This window comes from Chaetodon auriga, chromosome 11, assembly GCF_051107435.1.
Source record: "Chaetodon auriga isolate fChaAug3 chromosome 11, fChaAug3.hap1, whole genome shotgun sequence".
NCBI lineage: Eukaryota > Metazoa > Chordata > Actinopteri > Chaetodontiformes > Chaetodontidae > Chaetodon > Chaetodon auriga.
In genome coordinates, this window is record NC_135084.1 from 13,339,929 (window position 1) to 13,360,004 (window position 20,076).

General features: G+C 39.9%; 2 protein-coding genes across 7 annotated transcripts in view; one reads left to right on the forward strand and one right to left on the reverse strand.

Annotated features, from left to right (window-relative positions):
* Window positions 1-978: 978 nt before the first annotated feature.
* The window catches only part of mcph1 (microcephalin 1), a 28,022-nt gene continuing 8,924 nt past the window's right edge, over window positions 979-20,076 (reverse strand). For 3 of the 6 annotated variants that reach the window (XM_076742632.1, XM_076742633.1, XM_076742634.1), the window contains exons 11-15: window positions 19,971-20,008; window positions 19,694-19,856; window positions 19,520-19,597; window positions 1,656-1,893; window positions 979-1,552 (exon numbers count right to left, since the gene is read on the reverse strand). In XM_076742632.1, coding sequence (XP_076598747.1) covers window positions 1,500-1,552; window positions 1,656-1,893; window positions 19,520-19,597; window positions 19,694-19,856; window positions 19,971-20,008 — 570 coding nt within the window. In that variant the 3' untranslated portion in view covers window positions 979-1,499. Of the gene's footprint in view, window positions 1,553-1,655; window positions 1,894-2,849; window positions 3,255-19,519; window positions 19,598-19,693; window positions 19,857-19,970; window positions 20,009-20,076 lie in introns of those variants that run through there. The other 3 variants (XM_076742636.1, XM_076742635.1, XM_076742638.1) reach the window with 3 other exon arrangements.
* Window positions 6,550-18,196, forward strand: angpt2a (angiopoietin 2a). The gene is made up of 9 exons (XM_076742639.1): window positions 6,550-7,080; window positions 10,173-10,328; window positions 11,381-11,502; window positions 11,634-11,872; window positions 12,164-12,291; window positions 12,839-12,940; window positions 13,798-13,964; window positions 15,395-15,525; window positions 16,918-18,196. The coding sequence occupies exons 1-9, from the start codon at window positions 6,811-6,813 to the stop codon at window positions 17,088-17,090; spliced, it is 1,488 nt and encodes a 495-aa protein (XP_076598754.1). The 5' UTR covers window positions 6,550-6,810; the 3' UTR covers window positions 17,091-18,196.

A 20,076-nucleotide genomic window follows, 5' to 3' on the forward strand; every position in this document is an offset into this window, starting at 1 on the left:
CATTTAAAATGATACATATGCTTTAAATGGACAAAAGCTGATGTGACACAGCCTATTCCTCCAGTGTGTGATCCACTGTGACTGAAGTAAAGCCCAGTATGCTGTTAATCATACTGTGCTAATAAATAGATAGAGATAGTAAATATTAGAGATATAACTCTTTGTTTCTGGTCTTGGCCTAATGTGGCCAAACAGAGGCTGTATGCAGGAGCGTTCAATTGCAGTGTGTTATTGCGTTGAAAGGGCTTGTTTTTAATCACTTTATTGGATTTAACTGTGGGAGATTGTTATGTTTTTGTGTGTGTGTGTGTGCGTGTGTGTGTGGGTGAAATGGCCCCAAAAGTTGGGTGCAAATGCCAGTAAATGTAATAGCTAAAAACAAACAATGCATTTTCTGTTATGCACCTCTCGTACTATACATCTTGCCTGTATTAAATACAAGCAGTCTAAATACAAAACTAGGACTATCAAAACTACAATTTTAATAAATTCTAATTTAGTTAATTTAAAGTTCACATCAGCAATCATGTCACAGCATTTGAGTAAATTTGTTTTCCATCTGTGCAGCTTAAACATGACTGACAACTGTGAGTACAAGCTGTGATGTATCAGCTTGTTCATTTGCCGTCTGTCACCCAGTGACACAGCTGAGTGGACTCTGACAGCACTTTGACAGGCTGATCCATCACATCACTGTGTTTTGTCCCCTTCAAAATCAAGTCATTACTCTCAAAAGGGTGCTACATTCATTATACTATGACTGTGAAAACATTCAGACAGTAACATTAATGTCATCACACTTCAACTTCATTAAAACATGGAAAACTGAAGATTACATCACACCAACAAATGTGATGTAAGTTTTGCATCTGCAGCATGTATACTGCTGATAACTGCTGACCAATCACATTCTGTCTAAAGTCAGCTTGATTCTTAAACATCTTTTGTTTTGACAGAAAATAAAACCAAAGATGACAATCAAAATTTAAAAACGCATTTATTAACAATGACATTACAAAACATTTCTAAAAGGATGAAGTGTGTTATCTCCATTAAAGTGTTGAACTGGCTCAGTAAGTATTTTTAAAATCATATCATCACACGTGAAAAACAATCTGGCTCAATCTCATGTCTTCTTGTGAAAGACACTGGTAAGCAGTAGTGGTCTATACTTCGTGAAAAAAAAAAAAATGTAAATAATAAAGGATCGACATGCACTATGCATGCAGTTTTCCATGTTTCACAGTAAATTAGACCGTTGGATGGTTGATAGTTCTCAGAAGGAACAGGTTTGCCTGGTAACCAGCGACTAAAAGCCTTCAAAGGGAATATCTGAAAGGATTTATGTAAAGCCTCTGAATACATTTTCAAAGCAAGATGATAAACCTGCACAGGAAGAACACTGTAAGGCATAAATTGAAGGTACGAGACCAGGCACCATCCAGCAAAAAATGAATAAAACTAAACTTCACAGCCAAAATAAAAATATTCTTCAGCTTTCACTCCAAGTCATAGTTATCATATGACAGCTGCTTCAAATGTGTGATACAATCTGGAAAAAAAGAAAAAAAGAAAAAAAAAGAGAGGCGTAATTATTGGTGACACGATAAAGGAGCTGAGCAATTAAGACAAAGACGAGCAGGAAAGCATCTTACCCAGCACCCACTGCTCAGACAGAATCCTGCTTCCCTCTGGTCTCCTGCCGCTGTACTTCCCTATGCAAATACCCGCCTGCCGCACAGTTTTGCACACTGTTCCTCCACAGAGCTGGATCAGCTCCACCAGACTCTGCGTGGGCGGCTGGGAGTGCTGGGACACAAACATGGCGGGCTGGCTTTGGAACAGGTCCTGCTGGTGCTCCCCGGCAGACAGGTGCCTCTGGAGACGGCAGATCTGGGAGGAGAAACCGACAGTTAAAGACTGCAGACATGAACTGTTTTCAGCGGGGTGCAGTCAGGATGCAGACGCTGATCCTGTTCAGCTGCTCTGTTCACAAGAAACGCCAAAAGAACAGAACAGCTCGCCATGTGTCCTTCATCTGAAACTGCTTAATAAACTTCACTCATGTTGAGCTTTCAACATTTGTCTGGGTGCAGTTTCCAGAAATGATACAGCAATAGTTCAACATTTTGAGAAATACACTTTTTTTTTTGCTTTCTTGTCGGGAGTTTGGTGAGACGAGCTATTCCACTCCTCTGTCTGCACACCAAATATGAAGCTACCGCCAGCAGCTGGTTAGCTTATCTCGTGACAGACACTGAAAAACCCTGGCTCTGTTTGAAGTTAAAACATCCACCTACAGGCACCTCTAAAGCTCGCTAATTAACACATTGTACCTTGTTTGTTTAATCCACACAAAAACTAAAGTGTAAAGACAGTAATTTGCTGTTTTGAGGGGAGGGATTAAGTGCTGGACTATTTCTTGGCCAGGACCAGTTGCTAGGCAACCAGCAGAGAGACTCCAGGAAGTAAAATCATCATTTTTTCTACTATCTCAGTGTGGTTTGGATTTAGTTTGACAATTTTGAGTCAATTCAGCTCAAAATGTCCAGTTACAACGTTCAGACTCAGTCAAACCCAAACAGACATTTTTCACAGGGGACATGTTGACAAGGCGTAATAGGAAAAACAAAGGTGTTACTCATAACATTAACAACGGCTCGGTTTAATTCAAGTGTCCCAATGAGCCATGACAATGTGACAGCACTTATGGTATCACAACCCTGAAACTGAAGCATCTTAATGGCATTCAGCCATTGATTTTATTATCTACAACTGTGCTGTTCATACTGTGACATGTCAGAACACCCACAGAGTCCTGAGAGGTCTAATCAAGTGAAAACACCTGTGTGGGTGGACTAAAGGTGTGTCAGGCTCTAAGAGCTGACAGCATAATCATGAGTTCATGCTGTTTTTCTCTCTTGTAATTCCAGTGAGTCAAAGTTTAAAATGGAAATTTTCAAGTCACAGCTTTTACTTTACAATAATGCTAAGCACAATGAAGATGAGTATCATCAACCTGCAGAATACCAAACTGCCCCGGATCACCTTTTTTTTTTTGCCTAAAAATGGCACATTTACATCATATTGATGTTGATTAATGTGTGCTGTTCCTGATGGACAAAGTCTCGACTTCAACACTGATTTGAAACCACAACTTAATCCCAAAACTCGCCTGAAGGTGGCTGCTTGTGATGCAGCAGAAACCGATTTGGCTTCGAGGCGCATGAAAAACAGACCCTGGAACGCCACCACTGAAAGACAAAATGTACCATGAAAGCCAATTTAAACAGCAACTTTTGTTAGAATGAGTAAACATTTCCTCAGTCACTGCTCAACATGAAACCATAAGTTTACTCCAGTTTTCTACAGAAAAACAACATCAACAACAAACTCTTCGGCACTATTTCAGTTACCTATCAATTTGAAGGCAGCCTGGCCTCGTGTATTTTGATACTGAAATAACTACGAATTCCATCACAATCAAATTATGGGTGTTGAACTCCGAGGGACAGGAAAGTGGGCTAAAATGCAATTTCATGTGCCTGGTTTCATTTCGTACTTTCAGCTCTGTCTAAATGAATCTCTTTGTCGTTCTGTTGCTTTTTGGGTCCGGTGAGTGATGCTCTAAGCTCTCACTACAGGCCTGCTCTGTGTCCAGCAGGGGTCAATTGCTAAACCGGAGGGCACAATCTGCTCCGCTCTCAGCTGAATGCCAGGAAACAAGCTGTCAATGTTCACACAGGTTCCACTTTACATCAAGTAATCAGGGATTGGTCAGAGGGTTCAGAGACAGGGTCAGGTTAACGTTAACCCACGTCGTGGACTTTAAGGGAATGACTGGAGACTGTATGTCAGGTCTGTTATGTAGGAAAAGAGGCTTTAAAAAATAGGAAAACCAGGCCAACACAAAAGAGAGCTGAACAAAATGCTGACACAACAAAGAATACATACAATATTAAGCCTCTGTCAACTTCAAATAGTTAAAGTAAATATACATTAAGTTGTGTGGGGTCAGGCAAAGCTTGATTCTACCTGTTTATTACACCTTACAACCAATCTCACACTGCTTTGGTTGCTCTGATTTGTGTAAATTTCATTTCATATCTTGTACACTGCTGCATTGAAGGTACATTTATCATGACCCACATCTCTGTCTGCATTTTAAGGTGGCACTATACAAGAAATAAAACTTAACCGCTGTCAAACATGATACTAAAAATATTCGTCTGTAAACGAGCTGCGAGCTGAAGCCTGTTTGTTGAATTTGTTGAATTCTTTTAAATCTCTAGAGGACGGGTCATAGAGATGCCAGTGGTAACGAGCTTTCTCTGATAAATACCCTTGAAATTGTTGGATGAGTTGTCCAGTGCCAGCAACAATTTATTTATTCATAACATGGGAAACCCAGCTTCCTTACTCTGACAATCCAACCAATATCTTTGCAGCCACTAATTAGATGAGATTCAATGCACAGTTCCATGTTTTTATGCAGAGAGGCAGGATGGACAGGCAGACAGCTTGTGCAATCACTACCAGGCAAGGAAAAAGGAAGCCTAACAGCCCAGTATAATGAAATACAGTGTGCGCACAGAGTTCAGCAGAAGCCCATTTGCTCATTGCATGAGAAAACTGTTAAGTGTGCCGTACATTTCCACGCATAAGATGTGGTCCAGTAATAAATCAAATGCATCACTGGTTCCCTTCATTCCCCTGTGATTTTAATAACCAGAAAACAAGAACTGTTACCATTAAATCTATGAGTTGAGTGATTCAGCCTGAACACCTGAATAAGTCAATGTTTTTGGAATGACGACAAGTCCTTCCTCTTTGGTAATGTGCCCTGAATAAGTTGCATTTCCCTTATACAGTAACTATTACATCAGCCTACTTCCTACAATTCTGTTTCGGTATTTCTATCAAACTGCACAGGGCAAATTTAAGGCTTTCCTGTCAAAAATGAAATATGGCGCAGTTGACACTCGAATGTGGTAATGCTGCCGCATGCTGAGGTAAAAATGACTATTCTGTATATGATATAAAGCTCAATCTATACAGACAGAGCAAGGTCTGATTTTCAAACATTTTACTGTAAGGGGAAGTGAAGAGCGAAGCTACTGAATCAATAGGAAAGTGTCTGTGACTGAGGCACATTCCTGAAGTATAGGACAAAACATCCTCCAATGTCAATGTCCTTCCTGCACAAGACACCTGCACTCTTTTCCCCACTGTGACATGAGAGCTCCCAGACAGCAAAAGCTTTGGCAGGTTGGGATAACGCTGCAATTAGGGGAAAAGACCCCAAACTTCCCGTCTGTGTCTTACAGGATAGTCATTATAATAGGCAAAGGTTGTGTATGGCCGTATGATTTTATGTTGTGCGGAGCCAGTCCCCTTACTTTCTAGCCAACAAAACACAGTTTTGTGACTCAGTTTTGAAACCATTTTCTACTGCAAAACAATGTTCTTTAAGCCACAGAAAAACAAGTCATTAAAGTGAGCATTTCAGACATGTTACGCACAAAGGACGTCTGAAAATACTGCAGTCTATTTCATAACAGCACAACAATCTGTATTAGTATCAGGTCTGATTTTTTAAACACTGAGCACAGTCACACAGATTCACAAAGTGTGAAAATTAATGTGAAATCGTTAACCTGCGTGGGATCTGCGTTGTGCTATTTCGAGCTAGTGTAGACATAAAATTTTGGGACGGGACACAGAAAACGCCCACAACTTGCCCACATATTCAAAACCTGACAATTTCACCAATTTAACATGCTAGCCCACACTTAAAATTGTATTTTTTTGGAAAAGAAAACAAAATTACTTTACCATGACTTTTGCGACCTTATGACTCAGACAAAGATCTGCCAAGCACATTTAATCTGAAACCGAAAAAAATCTACTCTGAAGTAGATGAAAATAAAAAAACAATGACTGTTTTGTGGTGAGAGGTCATCAAGTGGCAACTTTTATTTGTACCAACAGATTTTAGGGCCCTGAGACCCAAAGGAAGATCAGTAAATTTTGGATTGGTTTCTAACATTATGAACTTGTGAAATAAACCTAAATTGGTGTCTGAAAATGAAGAAGAGAAAAAGTAAAAAAAGAAAAAAGCAGCATTTGCTTTTAACATAGATTGTGCATTTTGTAAGAAGTGGGAAAATAGGTGGAAAGAGTTAAAGCCATTCAAAGGCTTTTTCCTTTCAAGCTCCCATTCAAAGATGCTAGTGTGTTTGTTGCAGGCCGGGAAACATTCTTCAATGAATGGGATGGACACTGCTACTATCACAGAGTGTGCTGAGGGTGGACAGCTGCATCCTGAGTAGCTGTTTAACTCGAGAAAAAAAAAAAAACATGTGGGTATTGTAGAGGATATAGTGGAACGTGTGTGGTTTTGTGCATCTGCTCCTCTCCGTAGTTTAGTGACTGTGTACTGAAAGGAATCTCCACTTCACTGCTCTTCACAGTGACTGGCCACAGTGGAGGGGGGGGGAGTGGTTTAAACTCAGTTAGCTAATCAGTGGGGCCATGGGCAGCTCAAACAACTGGTTGGGGGCTTGATGAAAGGCGAGCAACATGCAGTCTGGCACCGGTAACCTAACGGAATGACACACTACCTCTGATTCCTGATGGCTTTTTCTCCTCCTCCCACTGAGAGGTAATAAAAGGAATCTGCAGAACCTCGAGAGGATTGTTTACACTTGGATGCTGTTGGGGAAAGACATCCAGTCATTGAGGGAAGATTACGGGAAAAGCAAAGAGTTAGAATCGTGCAAACTTTATTTTTAGCTGAAGAACTCCACCATGAAGCTGCTGAATGTGGACTTGCTAGTTTTAAGTTTCTGCCTTGGTCTGGGGACAGGATACACTGCTGAGGGTAAGAGGCAGTATCAGATCCAAAATGGGCCGTGTAGCTACACCTTTCTGCTGCCAGAGCAGGAAAACTGCCAAACCCAGAGCGACAACTACAACTATCCAGTTCAAAAGGATGGACCGATGGACAACGACGAGTCGGCTCAGAGGCTGGAACAACTGGAGATCACCATGGAGAACAACACACAGTGGCTGCTTAAGGTAAAGTTATGTCACGCCTATGACATCGCATCAGAACAAGAGACTGTGATTTACCACAGTGATTTGAGAGTGATCGTTTCAGAGGAAAAGAGGACGAAGTCCATTTAGGTACCTGAGACAGCCTATGATGATGTGTAAGATGACAAAATGTGCCAAAGAATAAACCTTTGCACAGATGTCTCCGGAGATATTCACGCTTCCTTTCCAAACTGAACCACAGAACTCTGCAGCTCTGAACCCACAAACAAACATCAAAATAATTTGGAATAACTGTTGACTTTTCCTGCTGAAACCTTCAGAGAATTTGTACAATTTCTACATTGCAATAAAATAAAAAATAACAATTTTTGACATCCAGAATGACATGAAACTTTCAAGGATAACTGATGTTTTTGTTTTCTTGTGATTGGCAGATTATTCAATCTCATAATAAACCACAAGTGCTTTGTTAAGCGCTGTACTAACATTAGTGAGTGATGAGAACGCTCCACTAAACAAAACCATGACAAAACCAGTTTAAATGAGCAAAGTTTAACGGGAACAATTTTGTCTAATTGTATAGTTATGACAGAGCTGTAACATAAAAAAAAACAACAACACAGCGTTATCCAGCTGTATTTTATTCTTAAAAATTCTCTTTCTCTCTTTAAAGACGGACAGATTGTCTAGGAATCTGTTTTGATTTGAAGCTGGAAAATAAGACCAAAAAATATGCTGAGTGTTTGTGAGACAGTTTCATTAAGTGCCAAGGGACATAATGGGTTCGATGACTGACAAAGACTCAGCGCAGGTGTCCACACGAGGGGTGCATGCTTCCCTTTCAGTTTGCTGAACCATTAACTGCCTTTTTTCTAGGCCCCTCTCTTCTCCCTCTTCAGAGCATGATTACTGATCTCTGAACTATACAAGACAAACCAAACGAGACAAGAACACCTCACAGCTTGATCACACAATTGCCGCCTCGTAACATAAAAGTTCCACAGGAGAACTCGGAGGGAACTCTTCTTTGATGTTCTTCATGATCTAGACGCTGCGACTCAGGAACTACGCTCACACAGACAACATCTCACATGCTGGCTCAGAAATCAAAGGCCGTTCGCAAATGCAAATTTCACAGAGTCCAGCAGCAACATCTGACAGGTCACATTTCTTAAAAACATGGAGGAGGACTTCAGTATGATCTTCCGCTGTGTGATTTCACCAAATTAATTTCCACATGAGGAGATAAATATGGGAGAACAGCTAAACAGTTAAAAAAAATACATTAATGAAGCTCAATTGTGTATGGGAGTGCTCAAATAATATTATGCTTTTGAATAGAAGTTACATTAGGTGAAATGGACCTACTCCATGTCGTGAAAGGTTTCAGCTCCACGTTATCTATCAATGAGAAGCTTAGCTAACTTACACTGCTGTCACATGAACTGTTCAGGATGTCTACAAAAAAGTAGGCTCCCCATGATCCACAACCACACTTATCCTGCAAATTATATATTTATAAAAAAGGTTCAGATTAGTTTACAGTACTTCCTTCAGGTCTGATTTACTTACTTAAAATCTGAGTACATTCACTTAATTTCTAAAATTTCTATTTACGTCACACCAGCTGAGGACAACAATTTGTTGTCACGCTCTCATGTGAATGAGAAACACAGTCATTCCTCACTGACGCCTTTGAGGCACACGGAGTAAACAACTGATTAGATCACTGACTGTCAATGGGACATCCTGCCAACAATTCAAATGACAACCTTCCACCTACCACACATCCCTGTGTGTATCCAAGAACATAAACAAACTGGAAGTCATGAAAGGAAGACAAACAAAATTAGCACTAATTGCAGCTGTTACTTGTATTTGCCATAAGAAATACTAAAAGTGTTTGCGGTTGCACGACTGACTGATGAGTAAATAACAAACGTGATTATGCAAACTTACTGTAGATGACAAAGATATTCAACCAACGCTGCTTTGTACACTCATACTGTCATGAAGGATGTAACTCCTCACTCAACACTTCCATCCTGTTTACGAGTCGTGTGACCTGATTGCCACTCAGGAACACCATGCAGGAAATAACTTAATGATTGGTGTCGGTCTAAATCTGGCAATACTGTAAGGTAGATAAGGACAAATCTCGTAAAGATGAAACATTGACCTTTTCCCACCCTGAGGGCGTCTGAGCCATTGTATTATTCGTATGATTAAGAGGTCTGATCTGGGCAAGGTTACATCAGAACTGTAAATGTTTGCTAGCTTCCTGAGTCGCCATGATAAATATAATAAACTGTCTCAAGATCCATATTATTTCATCACTTTGCAAAGAAAAATATTACAATCTCTTATTTTCCACATTTTGGCCCTCAGGACAAACAACTACTCGTAACTGACTTTCATTCATCTTCTAAAATACTTACTTACCATATACTACAAAAGGCTGACAATACCTTGCCTTACCTGTACCTCTGATATTATGGGGAGACCAGTGTACCTTATGTGGTTATGTGTGAGTCAGACGGAAAATGGTTAACTATTACAACAAGTACATAAGGTTGGTGTGTAAGGAGAGAGTAAAACTACACAACAATGAAATATACAGAATGTATACTACATGTTTTCCAGAGAGCTTAAAAAATACAACTTTTTCACTTCCTTTAAGAAGTCTTGCTACACACCCAATAATAATACACATGTATGTACGTTGTCATGAAGTTGTCAATACTTCGCTCTCTATGACAATGGTGTTAACCGCAGTCCAGTCAGTGTTAAAGGAACTCTCAGATGAATGTTAGTCCCTGGTTTGAGTTCCTGATCCAACCGGGCAATTCTGAAGAAAAGACAACAAGTGACAATGGCTTCTCTCTCATCAACAACAAACGAGGTTTCTCAAGAACTCAGGAAAGAAACAGAGCTGCTCTGTGTCCAACATTAGAGATGTAGACCGTGGTGAGCAGCACCCTGCTGTCAATCTGTGAACCAGCGTACATATACAATACAGGATTGTGCATGCGCAACAAAACCACTGATTAATGATACAAATCAATACGTCTTAGACACTGCCTCAGGCTAATTGTCTTCCTTCTGTGCTGCAGCTAGAGAACTACATACAGGACAGCATGAAGCAAGACATGGTCCACATCCAACAGACTGCTGTACACAACCACACAGCTACAATGATCGAGATTGGAACAAACCTGCTGAGTCAAACTGCAGAGCAAACAAGGAAACTGACCAACGTGGAGGCACAGGTGAGGCTGCACTGCACGCAAACATACAGAAGGAATCTTCCCTGTGAAGTGCACTCATTCTCTGCAACTACGCCCTGAAAGTCAAAACAGTTTACACCTGTTTACATAGACGGATAAAAGGCTTCTTAACTGAATACGTGCTGATGAAAATGTTCTCTGTGATGCACTGCATTAAATAACGTAGCTTCAGTGTTAAAAAAATAAGCAGAGGGAAAAACAGGCATGACTGCGTCAGTTTATTATTGTGGCTACACGTCAATGACCTTATGTGAGCCAACTGTACAGCATTTCCTGTTATTAGCACCACTCGTATTCCCACAGAAAGGGTCTATCAGTTTGTCACAATCAGACATCCGTCTGTTCAAAGACATCAACAGCTCCATTGGAGACACATAGCTGGGATCCATGTAAACAACCTGCTTTTTGCTGAGTTCAGTTCCTCCAAAATGGGAAATCAGAGACAAGGTCCCCAACCCCAGAGTTTAGTTCAATACGTCTGTCTGTGAAAATAGGTGGATTTTGAAAGTTTCCCTTGCTCAGGTACGTCTGCTGTATTGGAACTTGGTTGTTCTTTCCTGTCATGGTTTTCCATTTTGCAAATGACCGTTTGTTCACTCTAAAAGTGCAAACTGGACTTCGGTTGAACTTGATCCAATAATTTTGGCAAATTGTCGAGACATTTTAATTTTTAAGGATTTTAGTGTTGCTTACTGCTCTTTTGCCACACCTTCTTTATGTTACATGCTTTTACTTTTTTCCCTAAATTGCTGCAGTTCGTATTGTTATTTGCAAACTATATTGAACATTAACAAATGTCAGATGAAACTACACAATTTCAATTTAACATACTCCTCTGTTGATAGTTGATCAGTGATAACCTTAAACTTTGGAGCATGCTATATGGGGAAATAAATGTGAAGATTTTGCAGCGTTTACATCATTGCATTATCCTAAGTATTTAAAAATCTACTGGTGAGTGAATGGATGATGTCACAAGTTATCTCTGGGTCACTGCCTGACCGAACTGCTTCACTTGGTTCTTTTGTTTTTAGGTCATTCATCACACAACTCGCCTTGAGCGGAAACTTCTTGAAAATTCCTTGTCAACCAACAAGTTGGAAAAACAACTGATTGTCCAAACAAATGAAATCAACAAGCTGAATGACAAAAACAGGTGAGAAAAACATCAAATCACATGGGAAATAACAGATACTACTTATTTTCAGGGCCACTAACAGTGCAGTGTTGGGCCAATGTGCGAAACAAAGATGAAGCTCGATGTTGAACTTGACTGCTTCTCCTCAGCTTTCTGGAGAAAAAGGTGGGGGAGATGGAGATGCAGAGGCAGATGGAGTTGAAGATGCTTCGAGACGAAAAGGAGCAGCTTCAGTCTCTAATACTGAGGCAGACAGCCATCATAGGCCAGCTGGAGCAGCAGCTGCTCAAAGTCTCCTCCAACAACACTGTACTGCAGCATCAACAGCAGGAGCTACTGGACACTGTGAACAACCTCATTCACACCATCGCTGTCGGCACAGCTCGAGGTCAGTCAGCACCTCCAGGTCATCGTAACCTCTTTACTCTACAGTACAGTTATCAGTGAAAGGCAGCCTACGTATGCACTCCTTTAAGTTTTACACTTATGTTTGTCAAACACATCCATTGTATGTGACTGTGCTGTTGTGCTGGACTGCACAAAACAAAACCACCCAAACTGAAATACCACTTGATTCAAAGCACCGGAGCAATGACTGCGCCTTTTTTTCTGAAAATGTGAACTTATCAAGCTGTACAATCGTGTGCTGTCATATGAACGAGGCTGATTTCTTCTGCAGAGAGCAAAACTGCCATGATGCAGGACACCCCTACCACCTTCATGGACTGTGCTGCAGTCTTCAAGTCAGGAAACTCCCAAAGTGGAGTCTATACCCTCACATTACCCAACACTACAATGGAGGTGAAGGTAAAGTCAGCCAGTTTAACTGATTCAGGCTACCTTAGCTTAAAGGGGCAGCTCACTCACATGAACTAAAACTGAAATAAAAAAGTTAGGAGGTTCAGTAATCTGGTCAGAAAAGGAGGAGGTCATGTTTTCATGCCTGTTAAATAACGGCATGACAGTGCATATATACAGTATATGCACACAGGCATGCACTGACTACACACACACACACACACACACACACACACACACACACACACACACACACACACACACACGCGCTCACCACTCGAGAGCTCAGTAAACAGTACTGAGCTTGAGGGCGGGGCAGTTAAATTAAGATGTTCTCAGACTTCCATTAATGATGTGCATGCTTGGGTGAAAACTGTGATCTCCTTAGATACTTTTCAGCACACTTCAACTCTGTATCCCTTCCCTGCAACTTAACATTTGCTTAAGCCCAACTCAAATCAGACGCAATTGTCAATAATAAATGAGCACATATTCTTTACAGAGGATTAATTCAGAATTTTTAATTACGGCAACTCCTTTTCCTTTATGCTTGAAGGCTTTCTGTGACATGGAGACAGAAGGAGGTGGCTGGACGGTGCTACAAAAACGCCTTGACGGCCGTGTTGACTTTCACCGTACGTGGCAGGAGTACAAAAAGGTAAAAGCTGTCAAGAAGAAATTCTTCCCTTAAAAAAATAGAACCAAGGCTACGGTTTAGCTTCAGATACACAATACAGCTGCCAGATTTAGTTTTGGCCATCGACTGAAAGAGTGTTAAGGGCCTGGCGAGTCTGTTGTCTTGAAGGAAATTCCTAGATACAGCCCAAAGAAGAAGGGACGACAACAACAAGCACAGATATCTGAAGTGATCGCAATCTGCTATTCAAGAAAACAATGCCAGCAAGGCACCCCCAAATTTTTTATTCCCTTCAATGTCTCCTTTTATATTCCTGATGCTATTGCTGCTACATGTAACACCCTAATTTCCCCTACGGGGGATTAATAGTATTATCTCCTCTTAACTTACCTTATCTTAAACCACAATCATTTTAGGATCAGATTCAATCACTGCATATCTAATATTTCTGTCAGTACATCCAAAACTTTGCTTATAATCTTCAATCTGAATCTAGTTGATTCCCATAAATAGTGACCAGCATTGGCGATGCCAAGTCGGAGATAAATGAGCCAACACCAGGCCAAAAAGGATCTCAAGTGCAATCTCAATATTCCGACAGAGGAATCATTACAGTGGAAACCATTCATTCATTATTCCTACCACAAAGAAAGCTTGGTGGCAGCTGGCATTCTTTATCAATATCTCATTGTGAATAGAAATATTTGAGATTGTTTTGTGTAACTGCTGAAAGAAAAAAATAAAATCCAGTGTAACAGCAAATTAATGTACCGTACACATTGGTCATCTGCGTGTTTGCTGTTTTCTTAATGGATGAAGCAGCCTAGAAGTTCCTCCTACAGAGGTTCATCAAGGTTTACCTGCATTTCTCTTTTCAGGGGTTTGGAGAACCTTCAGGTGAATTCTGGTTAGGAAATGAATTTGTCTCCAGACTGACAATTCAACAGTCCTACAAACTACGGATCCAACTAAGTGACTGGGAAGGAAACTCTGGATTCTCACAATATGACCAGTTTTCTCTTGACAGTGAAGCACAAAATTACAGGTACGCTGTACTGACAACATCACAGAATTAAATGTGTCACGTTTGGTGGCAATTACTGAACAATGTTTACTTTTTGCCCTAAGCCAAAATGTTAAAGCTCATGCAGCTCAACTTATTAAGAACAAAGAAGCCCAGCAGCAAGTAATTCTTCTCTCTTACAACAGTGCTTTGAAGTCTGCTAAACTTGAACACGTACCAAAAACTGTTGCCAGTTTTCGGCCAAGAAGTGTAACTAAAGCACTGCCTCAAAACTCACCGCCGTGCAATTATTTTGTAGAAATTAACGATTATGTTAGTGACAACATTCAGAAGCAATGGTCCTTGAAACTAGGTGCATACTTGAACAAATAAAAAGCATCTCTGAAGCATCATCTTTAGAAGAACTATCATGCAGTGTAGTGTAGCAGCAATCTATCTCATATGTGAATATCTTCCAAAAGCTAAAAGCACGAGAGCTTTGAATGTAATTATCATACCACATTTTCCACTAGCCTTGATCCACACTTCTGAAACATCACCCACATCTGTTTTTTAAGCAAGTCAAATCAGTAGAATAATGAAGTGAAACGATTCAGTCTGATTATCAGGCTAATTCTCTACATTTGGCTCACTGACTGTGACGATGAGAGCATGTTAATGGACCCACTGACACCAGCACTTGAATTTGCTCTGGTTGTTAACTCTTATCACTAATGGGTAAGAAGGATTCATTCCACAGTCTTTAATGATTTCTGTCTGACAGACACACAGAATGTCCCTGGACTGTATTATGTATAGTTATCTCCCAAATACTACTTTTTGGGGGTTAAAAAAAAATAAAAAATGCAGCTCATACTCATAAATGCTGACCTCAAAGCAAAACACAGTATAGAAATTCCTCTGGATGGAGAGTATTTACTTCCTGATACAGATTTACTGGCACCAGACCAAAGAAAATGTAATAAAACTGGTCTGTGTTTGAAAAATAGGAAACACATAAAATGTCTTGGAATTCTAACATTTTGTCTGCAACTCTTGGCAACAACAAAACCTTCAGTAGGACTTTCTTTTCCGAACCTAAGCTGATTTCAGGAGTGGAATGGACACTTCCTTTGAATTTGACAAACAGACCTTGAAATGCTCCAATTCAACACAGCTCTATTCAGGTCTTAAGTTGACTATGACCAATTTGGTCTTCAGTTAGTTGGCTCAGTAATTCCAAGCAGCTCCTACAGAGAAACTACACAAACAGCTGTGCACAAATGTGAAAATCAAAAACAGCAGAAACGACTGCAATGCAAATAGATCCTTATGCCAAACCCCAATTTAGATCTGTAGTAGTGAAGCTACGGCCAAAGAACTGTACAAGTGAGCGGGACGCTGCCTTTTGAGGAACAGCAATCATGGACTTCCTCCTCCTCTTCCTTCATTTTTCCTTTTCCATTCTACAGGATACACCTTAAAGGCTACAGTGGAACAGCGGGCAAAATAAGCAGCATCGGGCAGCCAGGAAGTGATTTCAGTACAAAGGATGCAGACAACGACAAATGTGTTTGCAAATGTTCACAACTGACAACAGGGGGTAAGAAACATGTTTTCGTAAATAACTCATGCTCCTGAATAATTGTGCTTGTCGAGAAAACACCACAATCACGTTAGTTTGTGACTTTTTCTTGTTTTGGAACAAATTCCCACCCACCCAAATCTTGGCACATCCCTCAAAAATCTTCAAGGGCATTTTAAGCACTCCCTTACTTTTGTGGCCAGGTCAGAGAGCACAATTAGCTCAGAGTTAATCACTGATCAACTCATTGGGGAATTCAGCCTCTACAATGGCTGACATTAATAGCCTGGGAACAGAGCTTTTCCCTCTCTCCTCTTGTAGCTTAAGGGTCCTCCTCTGTTCCCTTGAAAGTGACTCTGCTGCCAGAAGTTTGTATCCCTCTGTATTGGGGTCTGCCAAATGAGCATGAAAGCATGAAAACCCTAACCCTATCCCTCTCTTCCCATGAGGGGTCTCTCACAAGGGACTCGCACATTATGCACAATCGTGACTGAGTGGCACTGACCCAGTAAAAAGACTAAAACAGGATCTGCCTTTACAAATATGAGGCTGCCTGTTTTGAATGAACAGAAACTTAAATGAATGTAGTAAATGTGTATGTAGACATGGGCTGAAGAGTTCTTAGAAACACATCTCAGTTTAATGCTTTTTAACTCTCCAGTTGAGCATTTATGGGGCTGAAGACGACAAGTTTGACAATGAAAAAAATCTATGTGTTGAGTGAGAAAGATGTGAGCTTACCAGACTGGCAAACAGGCCAGCTGCTCAAGGCTACGTTAGCCGCTACTAGCATAACACACGTGAATCTACGCCCAAACTGTTTGGTCCATTTGCATTGTGGGTATGTGGGTGATTTGGATATTTTTTTAACTGTCCATCTTGAATATGACAATGTTCGAGGAGTACAATTCTGCTCCTCTGATGTCATGACAAGACATTGACTGAGCTATAGCTACAAGTACAACACAGTTGAAAAGGGCTTTAATGCTATTCATGACATTGAGTATAGGTGCTATGATAGCTTGAAAAATGTCATTTAATGCTCATTTGCTCTGTGAAATTTCAACTTTCTCTATTCAGTCTATAGGAAGCAGATGTTACAGTTTCTTAACCTCAAAGGTTTTACAGGAGTGGGGGCAGTCTCCAGATAGCTTTAAACAAAGCCACCAAATACAATTTTAATTTGTTCTAGTTTGAGCTCTAGCGTGCTCAGATGGTTTAAATCTCAGTCAAAGCTTTCTAAATTCAAAAATAATGCATGCCATGTGCACAAATGGACTGAAATCACAAGATGATTTAGCTCTGAAAGGGGTTTTACATTTTGTAAAACTGGATTTTATTCTATTGCTTTGCCTTGTGATCATGAAATTAATATCATTTAACTTGTTAATGTTTGTTTTGACGCTCCAGGTTGGTGGTTTGACGCCTGCGGTCCCTCCAATTTGAACGGGATGTATTACCAACAAGGCCAAAACTCAAATCGTTTCAATGGAATCAAATGGTACTACTGGAAGGGCTCGGGCTACTCACTGAAGTCCACCACAATGATGATCAGACCAGCAGACTTCCCAGGTTCCCTTTGACTGTCACTCTCACATTAAACAGAGTGAGGAGGGAATTCTGCCCGACAAGCAGCAACAAACAACAAAACCAAAAATAAAAATCTCAAGGGAGCCAAAGCACTTCATGAAAATATTTTTACATACCTTTGGAAAGACATATTTTGTGCATGTTTATGTGTTTAATAATTTGAATCAAAGGGGTTGTTGCAAAACATTGTGAAATTTATACTGAAAATACTTATGACTGTGGTGTGTATAGATAACTAAAGGTATAGTAATTACATTGAGTAATAACAGCTAGCTAACCAGACAGAAGAGGCCAGAGTACAATGTGACATGAATTAATTTAATTTCTTGAATGACTTTAATGTAGTTTAAGCGCCCTTTTAACTCTGTTTCGAATAATAGCTGCCTGCGTCATTGTAAAAAGAGACTATGGTACAACATTCAGATAAACAGCTCTTTCAAAGTGATTGTTATGTGCTCTGGAAAGGTTTCTGTTCAGTGCCTAAAGTGTAACTGCAAATGTAAAAATGCCACAGAAAACGTTTGTCTTAAGATAACACTGTTTTTCTCCAGAGAATGTATGTACATTTGTTGTTTAATTTATATGTAGATTTTAAGGTTGATATTTAACATTGTTGTATATGGTAAGATAAGAGATTTGTCACAGATCTTGAGTAATAGTTTCTAGCTTGTTAACAATGTCATTGCACATAAACAAAGAGGAATTCTTTTAATATAATTCTGCAGTACCTTCCCACACGCTCATACAGGACGATGAGCTTTCTGGAGTCCTCTGGGAATGTATTTTTTTTAACTTATGTAATGTTTCTTTGAAAACAACATCGACCAGAATGCATGAGAAAGTTGTATAAGTGAGGAAGCTGAATTTCTCACTAGCAAACACTGGCTTTAGATCTTTTAGAGTGTTTCCCTGTAATGCTCTACCAGCTGTTATATACCTGAAGTTGAATATTAAACACAACCACGAGGCAGAGAACTTGAGACGTGAGTCTTAAGTCCTTTTCCACAACAGTCCTGTTCTAACATGACAATGAACCGCAGAATGAATGCACAATTGTCATTTATCATTTCTAGTACAATATTAAAATTCTACAATCTCCAAAGTTGTATGTTTATGTCTTATTATTTTCATGGCTTTTAAATGTAATTCCTGAATCTCAGATCGTAGATCTCAGTATAGCTAATATTGGACGTGGATAGAATCATCTATCACAGTACATTTAATTTTGTTTTGCACTACCAACATGTCTTGACAGTCAGTTTTCTGGTAAAAACTATTATAATATTAGCAGGTGGGAATGTCGTTTTCGGCTAATTAAATGATATGACCCAAATAAAGGTACAGCACTTCATTGGATTAATATAAATATCCTGTAAATCCAATATAGCCATAAAGCGATTTGTTGGATTTCCCACAATGATCTATTTCAGAGATATAAAGGGGAAGTTACAGCAAAACCATCACGGTCACAAAGAGTTGAGTTAGAGTTAAAAACTGCTTCACATATTGGCCTCATCATGTGACACGTAGGCTTCAGTCTTTTGATCTTACTGTCAATTCAGCGAGGTCACGCATCATTTGTTTTTCATGACATGATCGTACACGACAAGATATGCAAGAGATGTGGATGACATTTACTGTGAAAATTGTCTCTTCACACAATGGCCATGACTCCTAAAATCACTTTCTATCACTAATACTGACAAGAGCTGAAGGCAACACGAGGCTCCACAGGACAGAGGAACTGAGCAAAAAGAGGGAAGCACTTTGTTTGCCAAACACTGGATGTGTCCATAAGAGTAAAGGAATGATTAACAGCCGTGGGGACATCGAAATTCTTCATGTCTGTCACAACAAAAGACATCATGTAATTTTAAGAGGAAATGTGTCGACATTTGTCTGCATCAAGACCATATGTCTTCCCTGGCAGAGGCAGGACGGGACAGTGATTCATGAATGACGAGTTCAGGAAGAGGCAACGTTCACATTTCACACAGGATGCTTCAGGAAAAACAAGCGCACTGAAAATGGATGACTGGCAATAAAAATTAGCAGGTTTCCGTCCAACTTCCTCGGCTTTGGTTTTACGAGCATTTATTAGTTTTGAGTGTCAGAAAGGAGTGTCGCAAAGATGATTTACACAGAGCAGATGATTTATATCGAGAAAATGATTTCTATATAGAAAAATACACTATACGACTGAAGAAATTCAAACTGAGTATCACAGTTTACATGTTTTTGTCGACATTACATATCAGAAACAAGGTTTTTTATGCTAAAATTGTACAAAGTATGGCAAAATAAAAAAAAAATCAATTTAGGGGCTTCTAAGTTCTTTTGATTCACAGGCAAAGGCATTAACTAGCTAGCTCACGATAGTGGACACTTTCACTTGTACAAGTAGACCAGTACTGGTACTCACCTGTGCCGCAGGAAACTGGTCTGAAAGTTCGTATGGTTCCTCTGGAATCCACTGCCTTTGCTCCAAACACCAGAGAATCTTATTCAGCGCAAATAAAAACAAAAGAGAGTAGAACACTTCATCGTCACTTTAAATAATATCATATAAGCTGTGAAACATGCACAAATGACATACCCATTCAAACGAGAGGATCCAGCAGCCTCGAGCAATGCCCAACAGAATATTGAGGGTCCGCCGGTGACCCCAAGACACCACATGAGTTGTGCTCTCACAAACTCGGTCAACGATTGAAAAACCACCCAGTGATTTCACCACCTGACCCACTATATGCTGCTTCCTACAAGAGGCACACATCCAAACAAACCATTAAAGACATCTTCTGCATTAAATGTGTTTCAGGCTGGCAACATTTAACTTTAGACAAAGAGTTTTAAATGTTTGAGGTACTTACTCAGTGGGCATGGATGTCATGACCAATGTTCTCATAGCCTGAAACAAAGATAAAACATTTTTCTTAAACAAACATTCAATGTTCAGTGCTTTCAAACATATCATTT